The 17731-nt window shown below is 51.5% G+C and overlaps 7 protein-coding genes across 7 annotated transcripts; 2 read left to right on the top strand and 5 right to left on the bottom strand.

Moving 5' to 3' along the window:
- Window positions 1–1074: 1074 nt before the first annotated feature.
- On the bottom strand, window positions 1075–1989 carry FPRO_08601 (uncharacterized protein; the record flags this gene model as incomplete). Its single annotated transcript, XM_031222287.1, has 1 exon — window positions 1075–1989. The coding sequence occupies one exon, from the start codon at window positions 1987–1989 to the stop codon at window positions 1075–1077; it is 915 nt and encodes a 304-aa protein (XP_031087761.1).
- A 2766-nt stretch (window positions 1990–4755) lies between these two features.
- FPRO_08600 (uncharacterized protein) lies at window positions 4756–5977 on the top strand (the record flags this gene model as incomplete). The annotated part of the gene is made up of 2 exons (XM_031222286.1): window positions 4756–4920; window positions 4982–5977. 2 exons carry the CDS (start codon window positions 4756–4758, stop codon window positions 5975–5977), a joined length of 1161 nt encoding a protein of 386 aa, XP_031087760.1.
- A 113-nt stretch (window positions 5978–6090) lies between these two features.
- FPRO_08599 (uncharacterized protein) lies at window positions 6091–7063 on the bottom strand (the record flags this gene model as incomplete). Its single annotated transcript, XM_031222285.1, has 2 exons — window positions 6091–6856; window positions 6906–7063. 2 exons carry the CDS (start codon window positions 7061–7063, stop codon window positions 6091–6093), a joined length of 924 nt encoding a protein of 307 aa, XP_031087759.1.
- A 356-nt stretch (window positions 7064–7419) lies between these two features.
- On the bottom strand, window positions 7420–8919 carry FPRO_08598 (uncharacterized protein; the record flags this gene model as incomplete). The annotated part of the gene is made up of 4 exons (XM_031222284.1): window positions 7420–7698; window positions 7746–8224; window positions 8269–8712; window positions 8760–8919. 4 exons carry the CDS (start codon window positions 8917–8919, stop codon window positions 7420–7422), a joined length of 1362 nt encoding a protein of 453 aa, XP_031087758.1.
- A 372-nt stretch (window positions 8920–9291) lies between these two features.
- On the bottom strand, window positions 9292–10963 carry FPRO_08597 (uncharacterized protein; the record flags this gene model as incomplete). The annotated part of the gene is made up of 2 exons (XM_031222283.1): window positions 9292–10694; window positions 10744–10963. 2 exons carry the CDS (start codon window positions 10961–10963, stop codon window positions 9292–9294), a joined length of 1623 nt encoding a protein of 540 aa, XP_031087757.1.
- Window positions 10964–12432: 1469 nt separating this feature from the next.
- On the top strand, window positions 12433–14716 carry FPRO_08596 (uncharacterized protein; the record flags this gene model as incomplete). Its single annotated transcript, XM_031222282.1, has 2 exons — window positions 12433–12579; window positions 12737–14716. The coding sequence occupies 2 exons, from the start codon at window positions 12433–12435 to the stop codon at window positions 14714–14716; spliced, it is 2127 nt and encodes a 708-aa protein (XP_031087756.1).
- A 200-nt stretch (window positions 14717–14916) lies between these two features.
- FPRO_08595 (uncharacterized protein) lies at window positions 14917–16970 on the bottom strand (the record flags this gene model as incomplete). The annotated part of the gene is made up of 2 exons (XM_031222280.1): window positions 14917–16862; window positions 16910–16970. The coding sequence occupies 2 exons, from the start codon at window positions 16968–16970 to the stop codon at window positions 14917–14919; spliced, it is 2007 nt and encodes a 668-aa protein (XP_031087755.1).
- Between the last annotated feature and the right edge of the window lie 761 nt (window positions 16971–17731).

Genomic DNA, 17731 nt, shown 5'->3' with positions numbered 1-17731 from the left:
GCCCAAAAGCTCGAGGCAGCTGGCTGGACACGAGCTCGCTCCCTGGGATGCATATATGAACAGCGAATGCTCGGATCTCCAGGTAAGGACAGAAAGGCTTTATCCCGGACAATACATACACTGATTACGATCGGCCAAACATTACTACGTCGATGGCGGCGAGGACATTCGACGGGGTGTTGACGTACCTGGCGCGTTCAGAGGCCGGTAGACTAAGCTCTCTCTGCTGATTTAAGATCTCAGCCACAAGTCTCAGCTGCAAATAACACATCGTCAGGGGGAGGTTCCGGAACACAATCCAAGACTGAGAGGCCTCCCTGTAGCTAGATATCTGTCCCTCATCCTGGGACAGATCAGTGTTTTTCACATTAGAGTTACCCATATTTCGCTACAACGTGTTGGCTTTTCTCTTCACTGCAACTCATCGAGTCGCCCTGATTGTCTACTTTCTTGTCGGATTATTGGGCCCTTTCTGCCATATCATGAGAAATCTTTTTGTAGAGACGACACCTGCTGACATGAGGACCGTCGTAAAAGCATTCGTCCTCGTTTTCAGTAAAAGGTTTTTGCAATAGTTAGAGAACATCAATTCAGAGCCATTTAGTTACATTCCTTTATACGCTAGCTCATTTTCTGATGATATCTTTACTGAACATAGCTGGGAAATCATCCGTCTAGAATAGTCCGAGTGTTGACAACAGGCACCAACTTGTCTGGTGAAATGATTCGACGCTAAGAGTTGATGTGGGGGAGTCTTGCACCCAGTCAAATTGCATCGTTGAGATGCTGGATAATATCTGCGCAGTAAAACCAAGAGAAAAACATAAGAAAAACAACAAGGATTCCAGGTTGAGACTGTGAAGCACACACCGCGACGATTACCTCAACATAAAAGGAAAGACAAAAGGAATGGAAAGGAAAGGAAAGGAAAGAAGAAGCTCCAAAGACCAATAACCAAACAACTCGTCCTTTCCTATCACAGCGACAGCGAGGCGTGAGGGGTTAGGAGGCGCAAAGGGGGCTCATGAGTCGCTCAATGTACCGTAATCATGACGAAGGTGATGGTGAGTATATTTAATGGGCGCCCTCAGCTTCGGCGCCAGTAGGAAGGCAAAACGCCTGTCGTAAAGACAGGTGATGCTTATAGGCAATTGAGCCCGCCGGATCTTGGTATCTCAACCAGAGGTTAAGACTCGGTGCCGCTCCGGGGGGGCACAGCCCGTGATGGTTCGGGTTGAGACTCATCATAGAGATGAACCACAAAGATAGATTGACCGTGAGGGTGTCCGGCCCTGATGCATCCCAAGGGACTGCCTGCCACTCGATGCGGCAAGGCTGACGGGCGTCATAGGCTGTACCGCTCACCCGGACAACAACGACCTCCTTGGGGGTCAGAACAAACCCGTAGCGGGTGTCTGTAGCCAAGCAATAGGCGGCTACACGCCGGAGCGGTTGGCTCACATCTCCCAGGACGTATGATCTTTCGAGCCATGCAGAATCCCACTGAGACCCCATCAAAACACAACCGACGAGAAAATGGGTTCCGTCATCGGAGATGAGAGATAGCCCAGAGCGACGAGGCCAGTCCACAATTGTATCCTTCTTGAGGGACACATTAGGTAGCCCAGCTCCGAGGCGGGCCCCGAGCACGGTTGCGCCGGTTTGGAGAGGGTGGGTAAGGCGAGGGAAAAGGTAGTCTATGACTACTTGTTTGAATTGATTTAGTCCGTTGACCATGTGAGGGCCAAGGTGACTAACGACAGTTGGGACGGGGTAATCGTCGAGAATATCGCCGTAAGCTTGACGAAGACAATCCAGGTTGAAAGTCTGCCATCGCACGATCTGGGTAACGGCCAGATCAGCGGCATTGGTCGGCACAATATGTGCTGGATTGGCAGTGACGTTCAGTGTCGGATTGTGATCCGCCAATGTATCCATGACAGATCGGGTCGCCCAAGTCTGGGGTACCGTAAAGGGCGGAATTGTCATTGCAAATACAACGTGAGGGATGGAAAGGCAGTAGATAGTATTGGCAAGGTGTTTGGGGTGCGGCAAGCACTTGTCGGTAAGTATCAAGGAGGGAGGCTCAAAATCTTCAGCTTGAGTTGAGAAAAACGAGGTAATTTGGAAAGGTTCTGGAATATATCCCTTTCCAGCTTGGGTTTCTGGTTCAGCTTATAAACAGGAGAGAACCCTAAAAGCAGCGAATCTGATCTATCATGACAGCCAGCCTCGCATAACCTAAGAGCAGCGACGGCGGTCCAGAAGATCAATCCCTGTTCAATCGTCGCCAAGCAGGCTAGTTACAGGACTACTACCTATTGTCGAACGTAGCGAATGGCTCTTGCACAAGCTAATGTCAATATACTCATGATAACTAGTATCTCTGGCTTCCTGAATGTCTCGCTTGGCGGATGCCGAGCTGTACGATTGGTGCGTCACGGCGACCGGGACACGCGGCAAGTTGTAAAAGTCCTCCATATCGCTTGATCGCAGGTTATGGGTTCGTGCGCAAGCTAAAGTTGCCATTCTGACAAAAAAGAAACATCGATGAACTTTTGAAAGACGTTGCATGACGTGTAGCCAGCCAACAAACGCAGTCTCTGGCCCCATCAGCAAGCTAAAGTCAATCTAACTAGGTACCTTATGAAACCCTGCACGGAACGAGATAATGGCCGTTAACGGCAAGGCTACTCCCTATTATCAAACGGCGATATGGCCATGGCATTGGGGACCAGTGGCTTTGCGAAAGGCCTCCCTGGCGAACAGTTTGCTGCATGGCTCTGCCATGATGTTAAATGCAGTCCCTGGTTGTTGGACAAGTCAACGTTAATGTGCTTATGATTCAAAGCACCGGCGGCTACCCGCAAGACTCTCCCATACTGCCAAGCGCAGTACATGGTTCTAGGTCAAGCTTATGTCAACTACCTTAACTGCTGACGATATCAAGCGCCGGGACCCCTTCTACCAGCGAACGTAGTGCATGGCTCTTGCGCAGCCTAGTGCCAATTTTCCCGCGATATTGGGCACTGATGGCTGGCTGCAAGGCTCCCCGTTGAGCAATATGATGGACTTCCCGTTCTCAACGTGGCGCGGAAGCAGATGGTTTGTGCTGAGCATGGATTATGCCGAACAGAAGTCGCAATAGCAGATGTATATAGGCTGAAGTGGGGCACCAACCCAAAACAAGGTATATTTGATAGTACACGATGAAGAACGGTACTTTCAGCCTCATAAGCCGAGACCCAGGAGATCAAAATTGGGCCAGAAGCCAGCAGACATGATCTATCCGTCTCCCTGTCCCGTGAGTAATTGCCAAACGAATTCACCAGTGCCTGAAACAAGACAACGCCAATATAATTATGAAATTGTGCACCAGTGACGTTTTACAAGCTGGTCATTCGTTGGAAACCACCTACTGGTTCCTCGCTCTGCAAGGGGATAGATGATCGGCTCCAAGGTCAGTTCTGTCGTAAACTAAAGCCTGTGACCAGCAATAGCGGACGCGAATTGGCTAATGATCGCGGAAACCGTGGCTTATTCACGGTAATTTGCAAACAGCTATCCCTCCCAGTTGCCCGCTGCTACGGAGACCCTGATTAGTGGCCGGCCATAGCCTACCTGGACGCCCAGTGTTATGTGGTAGCACAACAGCCCGTTCTGGCTGAATGGCCAATCAAGAAGGGGTGGCAATGCAATCGGTGAGCAAGAAATGGATAACGTGCGGAGACTCAAGGGACATGATGCTGTCATCGACACACTCAAGCAATAGCAAGACCCCGGAAGGGACAAACACAAAGATGGGCGAAGAAACGAGCAAGATATGCAGAGCTCCGCGTCAAACCGAAACGGACCACCACCTTTCGACTTACTTGTTTGAATGAATATCAAGCTGAACAGTCTTCCTACCCTTAATACGAATAGAAAGTAAAACACAGTAGTTGAACAAAGCGCAGACAGACCGGAGAGGGCAATGTCCGCCAGACCCCAGCCAACTGGCCATCCCGCCAATTTTTCTCACCTCCTCGCATCTCATTTTGCGCGGGCACGCAATCATGGCGGGACTCTGTCATATTTCACTTCTTCTTGGGTATCGGTCTCATGACCGTGTCGTCACCATCCCCTTTTCCAGAGTTACCGCGCGGCTGGCAGGGCAGACTCGTCCTCCGCCCTCTCGGGGAATTCCTGCTCGTTCGGTTCCTGGGCTCTCCTCTTTCATCCATCGCGGTGCTGTTCTGTCCCCAGAGTCTACCGTTTGGCTGTGGCGGTGCTGTTCCCAAGCTCTCCCTCTTCATCAACAGCACTACAGGACTGCTGGCAGACTTTCCCTTTGTGTGAACAGCGATGCTATTTCTTGCATGTTCCTCTTTCAGTTCCCTTTTACAGTCACAACATTGTCTCCAGTCCGCAAGCTCTCCCCTTTGAGAATTGCTGAGCCATTCCTGGACTGTTCTTCTTTGTCTATTACCGTACGTTTCGCACACTCTCCCCTTTGACAGTCACGGAACAGCCCCCAGTCTCTCGCCTTTGAGAATTGCTGCACTCTTCCTGGGACTTGTCTTCTTTGTCTATTGCCGCAAGGTTCGCAGACTCTCCTTCCTCAACAATTGATGCACGGTCACTCACGCTCAATGTTTCAGCACACAAATCGAAGCATATAAAACGACCCCCGTCTCTTCTACTCGAGTCAATTCATTCGAACAAATACCTGCAATCACTTGCTCAATTCTCTGGAACTACACACACCGCTGCAAAATGCCACGTCCAAAGCCGCTCCCGGACTGTGATGGCCCTAAGCTTGAGTGCTTCCTCGATGATATCACTACCGACGACTTTAAGATACTCGGGATTTCAGGCGGTGGATGTCATTCACAAGTCTTGAAGGCCGAGATTCATGGGGAAGTCTATGCCATCAAGGTAGTAAGTGCTTCATTCGATCAATGCCCCCGCGAACTTTCTTTGCCGTCTAACCATGATTTAGTTCTCCCATTGGGGGGCAACGGAGCCATGGTTTGCCATGACAGCCTTGGACAAGATGCCCGAAAGCGAAGACGACCCCGAGCCTCTTGTGCCAAATGATGAACTATCCCAGTCGACCATCGATAGCCTCCGGCTCCACGCGACCTCCTTCTACAACGAATGCCGTGTCTTTGGGAGACTGAAGGAGCTAGATCGCGAGCATCTTGCCATCAAAGCCTATGGCTACCTCGAGTTTAATCTCGATGATGAAAGGGTGCAGCAGAAATTCCTCCCTTTTCTGGAAGAAAACGAGCTCCCATCTCTTTTCTCGCAGGGAAAGAAAGATTTCACCACTGCAGACACGATCCGAACCCTCTTTCAACACTATGACCTCAAAATACCGCTGATGGCCATTGTCAAAGAATGGATACCTGTTCGCAGAGACCAGTCGATGCCATTTGTGTTGACCCAGAAACAGATGCGCTCCCTGCCCCGACTCCTCCGAAATCTCCACGAGCTGCACAAGTCAGGCATCGTGGTACGAGATCTCAAGGTGCAGCAGTACCTAGACGGGAAGCTGGCAGACTTCAGCTTCGCCTGGACCATCCCGCACATCTTTGGTCCAGAGAGCGGCCTCCGGCCCCGTTGGAGCTTTGAGAGCATGGCGGCGTGGGACCTCAAATGCTTTCAGGACATGCTCGATTTCTTCGATCAAAAGGCCGACGATACGGTGCCGCGTATGCGAAAACACAATCAAGTCGCATGGAGAAAGGACGACGTTTACGATCACCTCCGGCCCAGACCTCAGATGTACGGCCCCTTCCTGCCCATGCTCATCTACGACAGCAAGCCCCAACCCATGGTGCATCGCCCGCCCTTCGATCCCGCCAAGTTCAACTGGCAGGCTGTCCAGAAGACAACAAAGAAGTGTGCCGCCGGGCGCGTGCGCGTCACCAAGACAAAGGCGCCTCAAAGAAGAGCGCCAAGAAAAGCGTCAAAGAAGAGAGGGACGAAGTGACACGCCGTGCAGACACCTCGATAGACATGATTGCGTTTTCAATTCTGCTAGCTACTTGCAATGTTTTAGTACCACTTGATGTTTGATGTAGATAGAATAAACATGCTCTGAACTTACTGCCCTGCACGTTGATCCATGAGAAACCTCAACAGCCCTCTCTGCAGCGCACACGGTGCCGCGCAACCATGATCCTCACCCTCAAACTCCCAGCACCAAACATTTCTCAGATGACGCGACTCTTTCATCCTCGCCATCAACGCTAGAGCATTGTCCCTCATCTTTCGCTGCGTCGCGCCCTTTTGTTTCTTCTCAAACTTCTCATCCGACTCGCCAGGCAATTGAATCAACGTCTGCTCCGCTCCACCAAACATGACCAGCAATCTTGGCGCGCGTCCAGTTAGAGGCTCTCGCTCATTGAAGCGCTGTTCCTGGTCGCGAACAATACTGCAATTGTTGAACCAGATAGACGGACTCGCTGCGATGAATGTATCGAAAGACTCTGGCTTGGTGAACAGAGCATTGAGGGTGAAGAGGCCGCCGTAGGAATGGCCAAAGAGCGCTTTGGGACCTGATCCGAGAGGTACATTCGGGAAGAGCGTGTTTTCGATATACGGCTGGATATCATTCTTGATGATATCCAGAAAGTCCGACGCGCCGCCAAAAGGACCAAGCGATGGTTTCCCATCTGGTCCAGGGGGGATATCATAAACTCCATCCGAAGACTCCGGCGTCAAGTCTCCATTCCTCCGCTTGTCAAAAACACCAGTCTTGTTAGGATACCCAACAGCCACGATTACAGTTCTCGTCTGATGCGTAAACTCCAATCTCCTTGCGATATCCGTCGCGGTAAAAAAGTACGCATTTCCATCGACAACATACCTAATCCACATTAATCCCTGGTTTGTATTCTCGGTGAGGCTTTTCTTACACAGTGGAGACGACAGTATCATCATTTACTGGTGCGCGATGATTCCAACAAAGAGGCCAGGATACTTGAATGAGATAATCGCCTCGTCGGGTGGGGAATAAGAATTGGCATGAGTTATGCGCGCTGGCGCTTTCGAGAGGGACTGGGACAAGAGTCATGGTTACGTTGTTGATGTGAGAATCAGGTGATGGAGATGGAGATGCGGCTGATGTCTGATGATCAGATAAGATTAGATAACCCAATGAGAAAACCGGGGAACATACGGAGTACAGGTACGTACGTACCTACATGGGATTCAGTGTAATAAGCACCTTGTAACCTTTAATTTATACCAGGTGACCCTACTATTAAGGAAAACATTCTTCCGACCGTCTTATCTTATCACCACAGATGAGTCCGTGCGTGACGTCTCCCCACGCGACAAAACAAAACACCACGGCAATTTGACCAAAAGTAACATTCTCATTCATTTACTCAATTCATAACTCATCACTATCTTCATCCGTCCATCTCATCAATAAGTCGTAAGACTAGGCGTGCTAGGGTCCTGAGGGAACGAGAACTTGGTCTCCACAAAGATCTTCTGCATCCCATCCTCCCGCTTCTCAAACTTGTAGTACACCTTATCCAGATCCTCGAGTCTGACACGGTGCGACAGCATCTGAGCGGGATCAAGCTCGCCCTTTTGAATCATCTCGAGAAGCTCATGCCAGTATTTGTGAACGGGCGCTTGGCCGTTGCCGATGAGGCGAATGCCTCGCTCCATGAGGGAGCCGATGTTGAAGTGGTTGGTCTAGTCCATGTTAGTCGCGTGCAGTGAGAGTGATTGGGAAGACTCACGTAGCCGACGTAAACACCAGTAACGCCGCATCGTCCATAGTTTCGCACACCCTCAATCATCTCATTGATAATCTCACTCGTGTCCGTCTCAATCCCAACAGCCATCTCAAGCCAGTGCATCCAGCCCTTGGCATACTCACCGGCCGCGCACTCGATCGCACAATCAGGTCCGCGGTTGCCAGTGAGTTCCTTGAGACGGCTGACGACAGTAGGCTTGTTAGTTACGCCGTGCGACAAGTGCTTGTAATCCACCAGCTCAAGCTTGTCCTTGTGCTCAGCGGGCCAGTGGTCTCGAATGAACGACAGTCGTGGTTCAGTGTCGACAAAGATGATCTGGCTTGCGCCCTCTTTGATGGCAAAGACACCGGCCATTTGACCGATTGGCCCGGCGCCGAAAATGGCGACCGAGTCCTTGGGATAAACGGCTGTGTCCTTGACAGCGTTGTAGGATGTAGCCAGTACATCAGACAAGTACAACGCTAGATGTGTTAGCATAGCTCGCTCAACAGAGACAAGTACTCACCCTTCTCATCGGGAACATCATCGGGAATCTCCAAAAGATTCACATCCCCCAGCGGAACACGCACATACTCCGCCTGCCCGCCCGCAAAGCCACCCGTGAAATGCGAATACCCAAACATACCCGCCGTGCGACCACCATACATGGCCCTCTCAGTAGTATTCGAGTTAGTCTTCTCACACTGCGACGAGAGCTTCTGCTTGCAAAAGAAGCAATCGCCACACGCGATCTGGAACGATGCGACGTAGCGCTTTCCAACGTCAATCCCCTTGACGGCTGAACCGACCTGGTCGACCACGCCGCAGAACTCATGCCCGAGAATGTCGCCCTCGCTGAGCTGCACGACTGTGCCGTGCAGGAGATGCAGGTCTGAGCCGCAGACGGTGCTGCCTGTTACTTTGAGGATCACATCGCGGTCCTCAATGATCTTGGGCTTGGGGGCGTCGACTGTTTGTGTTAGTGGTGATTGTGTAAGTGCAATGGAGTTGACATACCCATCTGGACTTTGTTCTTGCTAATCCATGCGAGAGCCTTCATAGTCTCGCCGGACTCGCCGGCGCCTGGCTCACGGTATGAAGTGACATCTTGTGCTGTGACGGCATTGTCGCCGTGTCCAATGACCTTTTCGGCCTGGTAAGCTGCTTGAGTAGTCATTTTAAGAGTTCTGATGTGATGTACTGTTGACTGGAACAACCTTGATGGCACGACGAAAGGCGGTATTTATCAACATTTATTCATCTATCATGACTTCATATAACAATCTTCTACCCGTCATACGTAGTATCGTCACCATGACTGTGTGTTGTTGTGGAGTTGATGCCATCATGACGATCCCTGCTCTGTACGTCATTGACTTCTCGAACCCGGGGATTATCTTCCACCGCGACATGTAAGTGGACGCTCGGAATTATCTGCTCAACTAAGCTTCATGCCGATGAAACAATTTCCTATTTTGTGCCTGTCATCTCGATCTTAGCTCATAGCCTCATCATAGTTCGACCCGTCGCATCGCTCCCGCGCCAAGCTTTACACTACACTAATCCCCTCTTGGAGCTCCGTCTTGGTGGGCATCTTGTTAACCCGCATTAATTCTGCACTCTGCGCCATAGCTGGATCCCTTCCCATGCTGGCCATGGCAACGACCGTTTCGCCCTTGCAGTAGTAGGCCACAAACTTATTCTCGGCCGGACTACCGTCCAGGACAAGATCGTCCCAGCCAGAGGCCATGGTGTTGCCGCAGTAGCGTAGTTGAGCTCCCAGGGCAGACCAGAAAATGGGAATAAAGTGCTCAGTCTTGCCGCCTGGGTTGACAATGTGGTTCGCAGCGATGCGGCCCGCCTTTTGAGCAACGTTCCAGTGCTCAATTCGCACGTGCTTACCTTCACCTCCGGGGCCGTGGTACGGGAAAGTAGCAATGTCGCCGATGGCATAAACATCCTTCAGACCTTGAACAGAGTAGTCGTCGTTTGTCTTGATAGAACCATCATCCTCCAGTTTGATGCCGCTGTTGTTCTTGAGGAACTGAGTAGCAGGTGCGACACCGACGCCAAGAACGACGAGGTCCGCCTCCAGCTTGGTACCATCCTTGAGGGATACTGAGCCAACCTTGGAAGCGTCAGATGTAGAGGGCTCAGCCTTGTCGACACTTGCTCCCATGTAAAACTTGACACCTTTACCTTCAAGCGCCTTCTGGAGGCCCGAACCAACCTTTTCGCCGAGGACGCGCTCAAGAGGAACATTCTCCATACCAATGACGGTCACATCGTTATCGCCGGCTGTCGCGACCGCCAATTCAATTCCGATGAATGAAGATCCGACCACAACAATCTTCTTGCCCTTCTCGCCAATCTGGTCGACAATCTTTTTTGTGTCGTGAACACTTCGGAGAGTAAAGATGTTGTCGAGGGTCTTGAATCCCTCGAGCGGAAGTCGTCTGGGAGTGCCACCAGTAGCAAGGACCAACTTGGTGTAGTCAATCTTCTCGCCTTCGCTGGTAGTAACGAAGTGACCCGAAAAGTCAACATTGTTGACCTCGCCTTGGACAAACTTGATAGAGCCACCTTCGTAGAAATCCTTGTTTCGCCATTGCAGTTTGCTGAGGTCGGTCATGAGAGCCTTGCTCAGCTTTGTTCGGTCGATGGGGTAGTAGCCCTCGTTGGAGATGACGGTGATGCCACCCTTGTATCCATTCTCGCGGAGGCTCTCGACGACACCCAGTGTTCCCGAACCACCACCGACGACAACGACATGGTCATCCTGGACACTTCCAAATTCGGCGCACTTGACATTGGGCTGTCGCTTGGATGACTTGATTGCGCTCTCCTCTCCGGTGAGGTATACTGCGCCGTCACGTTCGGCGACTTGGAAGACGGGAAGATGATCGAGGGCGGGTGCATCTTCAATATCGCCAGTCTTTGCGTTGAAGCAAGCTACGATCAATTAGTACAAGCATAAATGGGTGACTGCATTCGGACATACCTCCGTGCCATGGGCATGTGATGCGGCCATCGCTAGTCAATACACCTTTTGCGAGAGGTGCACCATAATGAGTGCACTTGGAACCTAGAGCTTGAGTCTTTCCCCCAGTGTTGACGAGTAGAACCTTGCCGTTCTCAATACCCTCAACTTCAACCTCCTGCTTGGAGCCTGCGGAGAGGTCGAGCGATGAAACGCCCTTGAGCTTGTACTCTTGCGCCATTGGTCTGTATGTGGAGAAAGGCCTTGCTAGAAATAATCGAGGTGTTTGTATCCGAGCTGAGCGAAAGCTTTGAAGTAATCTAGGATGTGGACGCATCAAGACGTCTTATTAAAGAAGAGGGAGAGAGAGAGAGACAGAGAGCTGTGGGATGGTATGGCAGGTAGCAGTGGGAGACCGAAATTGGGGGAAACGAAGAAACGTGGACATGGCGCCATCAATTCGACGGCAGCTGCAGAGAAGTGCAAGTGCACGCAAAGGTCCCTCCCTAACAAAACGCAAGCATCACCACCGGAGGCTCCGTATCATCCATGCCCACGATGATGTGGGGGATGACAATGGGAGTGATGTGACTGGTCGAAGCTTTACGGGCGACGTTGTGTATGACGACATGCCGACGTTGTAAGCCGTTCTCTTGTTAAGGCTGCACCACAATCCAGCCGTTTCCGATTTGCATTTGTATCCGTAAGCAATGCCCCGCATAGAGCATGATGCCACTATTAACTGCCGGCTTACGAGGCATTGAACGAATGCAGGCGGTGTAAAAGCATGAAAGCGAAAAATGATAGGGTAATGATTGCTTAGAGGGCATTTAGAGTTCGTCAAATCAGATAGACTACCCTGGACCATGTCAGTTCACTCATCACGTGCCTTATCGTCTTATCTCTGAGCGCTAACTCTGCGTCATGGCGGATTCAGCGAGGTGTGACAGCCTTGAATTCCACATCCAATCACACGCGAAAAGGAAATGAGGGAATCGCGAGCGTTCAACACGTCTTCCCTGCAACTCTATCGCGCTAACCAAGTCCAGAGTCTCCGTCCCTGATGAGTGCCTAAAGAGATCCCCTGTACGAACTGTTCGCAGCCTATTACCCTGGCCGTCTCTGCATCACATGGCTTGTGCAAGTGGCTGAGGTTGGTCTCTTTTGAGGCCTCATCTGCCTTGTTTATTCTCTCAATGCAACACCTACGAATACAAACACGTCGTCACTGTAGTCTGTCCATATTTATCTGCTTCACTCTCTTTGTTTACTCCAAAACTTCAACTGTCGGCGATCTCGCTAAGTCAGGAACAAAACTCCACTCCTACCCAACTTAGACTCGCGCGGGAGCCCACATACCAATTACAACCTCAGCCAATTATACACAACAAAGACCCTCTTTGTTTGGCTCAACAGTAAACACCAGCCGTTCCCATCAAAACGACTCGAACCCGACGAGACGACCATCATCTTCTTGCCTCGCCTGGACTCCGGCTTGTCACGAGTTTAATATCCGCTGCCGACGGACCATGTTCTAATCTCGCCCTTCGATCATTCCTCATCCCCTCCGATCTACAGTATTATCATGTTGCCGACCGATCCCTTATCTTCCGCCGCCCTCGTTACCCTTCGCCAACTCGTTATCCTATTATCTGTACAATAATCAAATCTTCAAAAGGCCTCTCCATCTCCGATTTCGCTCCGCCCATCATGGAGAGGCCGGATTTTGGGCCGGAGCCGCATATCTCTGAGATGACTTGCTGCTGTGGGCGAATCGACTGCGCTCTCCTCAAGAAAAATTGCTCCATTCTAGAGACAGTCGAAAAAGATGTCCATACCGCGGCACAACTTGGTCAGGTTAGTCAGGTACCAATCCTCAATCTTGGGGCATTCCTCTGTTTTTATACGCCTGCCACTTCTTCCACCGCCTAAACACCCGCGTGTCCCGCATGCCAGTCCCCGCTAGACACGTCAATGCCCCATCAGACTGCTGACTTGTCTGTCTCCCTTGTAGGCTCTACTCGCCAGACATGAAGCATATATGGCCGACGCGGAGAGAGATCGTCTTGATCTTTCCTCCAGGATAGAGCGTCTGGAAATGGCCAAGCAGGAATTAGAGGCTGAGAATGCCCTGAAAATTGAGGAAAATCGTAACCTCCTCGACCAGCTTGAACTGCTCAACAACACCGTCTCCGAATCCGATACAAAGATCAAAGCGCTCGAAGCAAGTCTGCTGTCGTCTCAACAAGCCGTCCGAAGACTCGAGTCTGCTGCCCTGCGAGCCGAAGATGCTGAGAGGCATATTTCCCTCTTGGAATTGGAACAGGATGATCTTTATCACGAATTGAGGTCTACGAAAGAAGATGCTCGAACACATGCACAGCGTTGCAAGGAGGCGCAACGCGGTATCATGGACATGCAGGATCAGCTGGAGAGGATGGAAGAGGAAGCTCGAGAGGAGCGGCAAAGACATGCCGAGGTTATTGGGCGAATGGAACGTCAACGACAAGTTGAGAAACAGCTCAATACAGCCGCCGGTCGTCTAAAAGGTGCAGCTGCATCAAAAACACTGCAAGAACCGAAGCCAGGGAATCCCGTCGTCAATCATTTTGTTCGGGATCTTCTTCAAGACAATGCCAATCTACAACTTGGCATGGCTGAGTTGCGAGAGATGCTTCTCAATTCGAACGACGAGATTCAGTCTCTGCGAGAACAACTTGTCACCCACCAGCCCATCACCGATAGCAGTACGACTCTCAAAGACGAACTCGAGGCTTATGAGCCGCCGACGACTCCTCGAATTTCGCAAGAGCTTCACATCCACCACCATTATCACGTTACAGCCAAGGCCGATAAACAAAAAATGAGGCGGAAGCGTGCGAGCTTGAACTCTAGTATCTTTTCGGCATCGACAAGTTCTGGCACATCCACCCCGAAATCTTCTGCTCGCTGGAGTTTGGGACCTGCCCTGCCCGCCCTCGCTTCCATCAGCACCAAAGAACCCAACTCTGTTATATCGATGCCCAAACAGAGGTGGTCCATGCTCTCAGAGCAACCCTCTGAAATCGCGTCGTCCGTTCCAAGTTCACCACGATCGAATCTACGCAACTCGATGTTTGACTCGAATTTTGGCGACAGCGATTATCCAATGTCACCAGCTACGAGCTTTGACCCCATGTCGCCCACCTGGCGGACACACCGTAAAGGCCCGTCTGACATTTCGGCTTTCAGCCTTCAAGCACCTTCCCTCCAGCTTGATCCAGGCACGCCACCTCAAAATTCGCGTCAGTTCAACGATGATGTGATACATGAGGAGGACGAAGATGAGGGCGAGGAGGTCATGTCTCGAACTGAGACACCCGATCTCGGCAACACCCCGTCAATTGACGAGAGCTCAATCGTTGAGAGCTCTGAGGACAATAGAGACGACTACATGCCGCGTCCGAGGATTCATCGAGCTATCTCTCATGAATCCATCATGTCTCTTACAGGCGGCCTTGACATTCACACGCTCAAGGCTCGACCTAGTCAGCTCACCCTTCGACCACTTGGTGGTGCTGAAGCTGTCGTTACGGGCGTCACAGCGCAGCCCACACTTTACAGAGGTGCAGCTAAGCGAAGCACCGCTGCCCTCCGAGACACTTTCGCTGGTCTTCCCACTAGTAGAACTGTGTCCAACCCACTTAACAGGCCTGGGTCAAACAGATCTGCGTCTCCAGCTCCTTCGGATACCCCCCAAGGAAGCCCCGCAGGAGGAATAGGAAAATGGGTTGGCTGGAGGCCTTGGGCTTCAGGCAATAGTGAAAATGGCCCCCCAAAACCTGCGGAGAAGGAAAGGGACAGGAATATTAACCGGACTCCGGGTATCAACCAACCCGGGTCGATTCCTGGCTTTCATCAATACTGGGCTGCTCAGAAACGAAAGGGCGCGCCCGCTCAGGTCACCACTGTTGATGTTGACCGTGAGGCCCTGGTAGAAGGCTTACAGGACTGAATACTACCTATGCGCTCAAACATACATTCACCTAGATACTGGAGTTGATCTCATTTGTGGCGTTTGTGAGGAGGTTACCTGATGGAGATACCCTGGCTAGACAAGCCTAGTCCCTTTGTTTTACACGTTGGTATGCATTCGCTTGGTGTTTTATTGGTTCATCTTGGGTATAAATATCATAATCATACATATCTTTATCCTCATGCTATACTGCTGTTGAGCATAGTCCAGTACGTAGTGTCTACACCTTGCAGTGCCCAATCCTCAGGGTCGGCCGTGAAGCAGGGCCAGTTGGAGTCCAACACATCAGGCGCGAAGGCGCACGTTGTGGATAGGTCGCAGTTTTCGGAGCCAAAGCTTGGCGAGTTGAATGACAGCGGGAACTGTGACATGTCGACGTTGCCACTGGGCGTGGTGCTGTTGGACGCTATCATGCTCGCTGTGGAGGCGGGCGGCGTTGGGCCGGGGTTGATGTTCACCGTACCCAGGAACGGGACGTTGAGATGGACATTTTCTCCGCTCGTGCCTGATTGTCTCTGCACGATGGGCAGAAGCTGCCGGATTGTTTCCGCCGCTTCAATGCAGAGCCGGTCATTATTTAGCGCTCCCATTTCTTGCATCCGTTCTTGTGTCCTTTCGGCAAGGTCTCTGTCGTGCTCTTTTTCTGTCTCGTAGCCTGGCCAGCGCCACCCGAGGTATCCCAGCAGGAGTGTCATGGCCGCTACAAGGGCGGAGTAATCGACGTGACGGCCTGATACAGATGTAGTAAAGCAATTGCGGTACTCGAGGAATCGATCGAGCACGTCGCGACTTGCTTGCATGCATGTTGCGCGGTTGTACTCGTATCGTCGTTGGCCGCGATCGCGAAGAAGATAGGGAAGATGGAGAAGAATGAGAAGCGAGAAGTGCCGAATTTGAAGCTTTATCACGCTCATTCCGTCGCCTGACGCGTCGGATGTACCACAGCATATGGCCATGTCGGGTAATTTCCACCACAGACCATCATCCATCATCTTGTACGCCTTTTCAAGCTCCATGTCAATGGACTGCGTGAGGACATATGCCTCGCTTCCCTTGAGCTCATTCCTATCCGCGATCTTACCCGCCATCATCGCATACACTTTGCCAAGCTTGTCGCTCGGTGCATCCGACACGAGAGCATTGTCTTCTGCGAAGCTATTATCGCGCGAGCCGATAGGCAGCCCGAGAATGAGAGAGACGTAGCGATCGTTGCAGTTGATGCGGAACCAAATGACTGGTGGAGAAGGGCGATGCTTGTTGCTGAATGATGGGTCTACGGATTTGATTGACTTGGCACTCTTGCGATCAATGCCCATGAGCTGCGCCATGTTCAGAGCGCGGCGACCCGTCAACCACGCTTTTCGCAAATGGCCTGCATCGCTTTGGTAGAAGCTCTGTAAGATGAGACACTCGAGACCTTCTAAGCACCCGACAAAGTCGTCGTCTGACGTGACTAGACGTCCAGTAACAGCAATCCACTCTTCCATCGTCTCGCGGGGCGATTTACTCAACCCGAGGGTACTCCCATCGAAGAATGGAGGCATCTGCTGCAGACAAACAGCAAGTTGTAGAAGACGCTTGGCGAGAATGGCGGGATGGCTTGTAACGGACGGTATCTGCGCCAGCGACGATATAGGCTCAGGCTTCCCATCAATCTGATCCTGCTGCGAGTAAAACATGGCCAGGACAAAACGCGCCCCCGGACTCTGCTGCGAAATAGCATACAGAATCTGCTGCGACGGGAAAAGCGCGTGCAGCTGCGCAGACACATGCGTCGCCTTTGCAGAGCGGCTTGGGAACCTGTGCGTCACGATCGCAGCGTCAGGCTGATCCAGGATCTGCTGCGCATTATCCACGACCGACGACTCAAACACATCAGCCGTGTGCTGCGTGAACCGCTCCAGCGCGGGGTCTTCTGATTCAGGCGACGGCAGCGGCTTGTCGACCAGCTTCTCCATCAGCTCCTCCAAACGGCCGAGGCGCTGGGCAAGACGCTTGTCTTGGGGCGCGGCGGGCGGCGTGGGGACATATTCCTGCGATATACAGCTTGTCTCGCGCTGTGTGCAGCCTATGCAGATTGGATCGTCTTCCTTTGAGAACTGGCATTTTATCTTGCGGCGGCGGCCTGGGCATGTAAGCACCTCACGTTGTGTGAGTGGAGGGGAGATTTACATTCCCAGCAGCTTCGTGTTCCCTTTCGAACTTTGCGGCGCTTGGCGGGTGGTTCGGACATGGCTGTAAGTCAATTATTCGGCCGAAGAGGAATGAGATGGTAGAGAGTGTGAATATGAAGGGGTTTGATGGGTGAGAATCTGAGAGGGTGTTGATGATGTACACGGACGAAATTCGGACGAAGAGCGGACGAAGAGGTGAGGTTTTGTGGGGTGCAGCGGGAGGATTAGCCCGGCTTATGGTGTCGGCGTCCGGACGGGGGAAGTGTATTTGTAATGCACGAGTGAACAAAGAGAGGCACGGTGGTGCTTCGTTGTAATTTATCTGCTATGTGTTGATGTCGATCTATTGTTTATTAAGAGGTATTTGGTGTTGATAAGAAGCTGGGGATTGCAGCGACGTGGTTCAATCCGAAGGATGAGTACATACTCATGAGAGAACGCGATGGCAATCTCAAAAGGCAGCACGCACTGCTGATTCACTCGAGCAATTGTTTAATTTTTATATGAGATTATTTGCAGACGGATTGAGCAGTCTTACTCAAACCTGGATGAGATGGCCGCTTGTTGACGCGCGGTATCCTCTCTGAATAGCTTCACTTTACAGTGACGTATCATCACAGCACACAAGCCCTCCGAAGCAATGACTTATATGATATTATGCTCGCATCAATTACACGCCTTGGTCCATGCCACGGAAAATACTCAAAGTCGCAAAAGTCTCCATACTATGAAGCAAGTCGCGTCAAGTCGCGTTTGATGAGTACTGCATCTGCCGTTTCCCACTGAAGCTGCGCCTGTCATCATCGCTCACAAATACATT

This window comes from Fusarium proliferatum (assembly GCF_900067095.1).
Source record: "Fusarium proliferatum ET1 genome assembly, contig: FPRO_scaffold011, whole genome shotgun sequence".
In the NCBI taxonomy this organism is placed as follows: Eukaryota; Fungi; Ascomycota; class Sordariomycetes; order Hypocreales; family Nectriaceae; genus Fusarium; species Fusarium proliferatum.
This window is presented reverse-complemented; position numbering and strand designations above follow the sequence as displayed.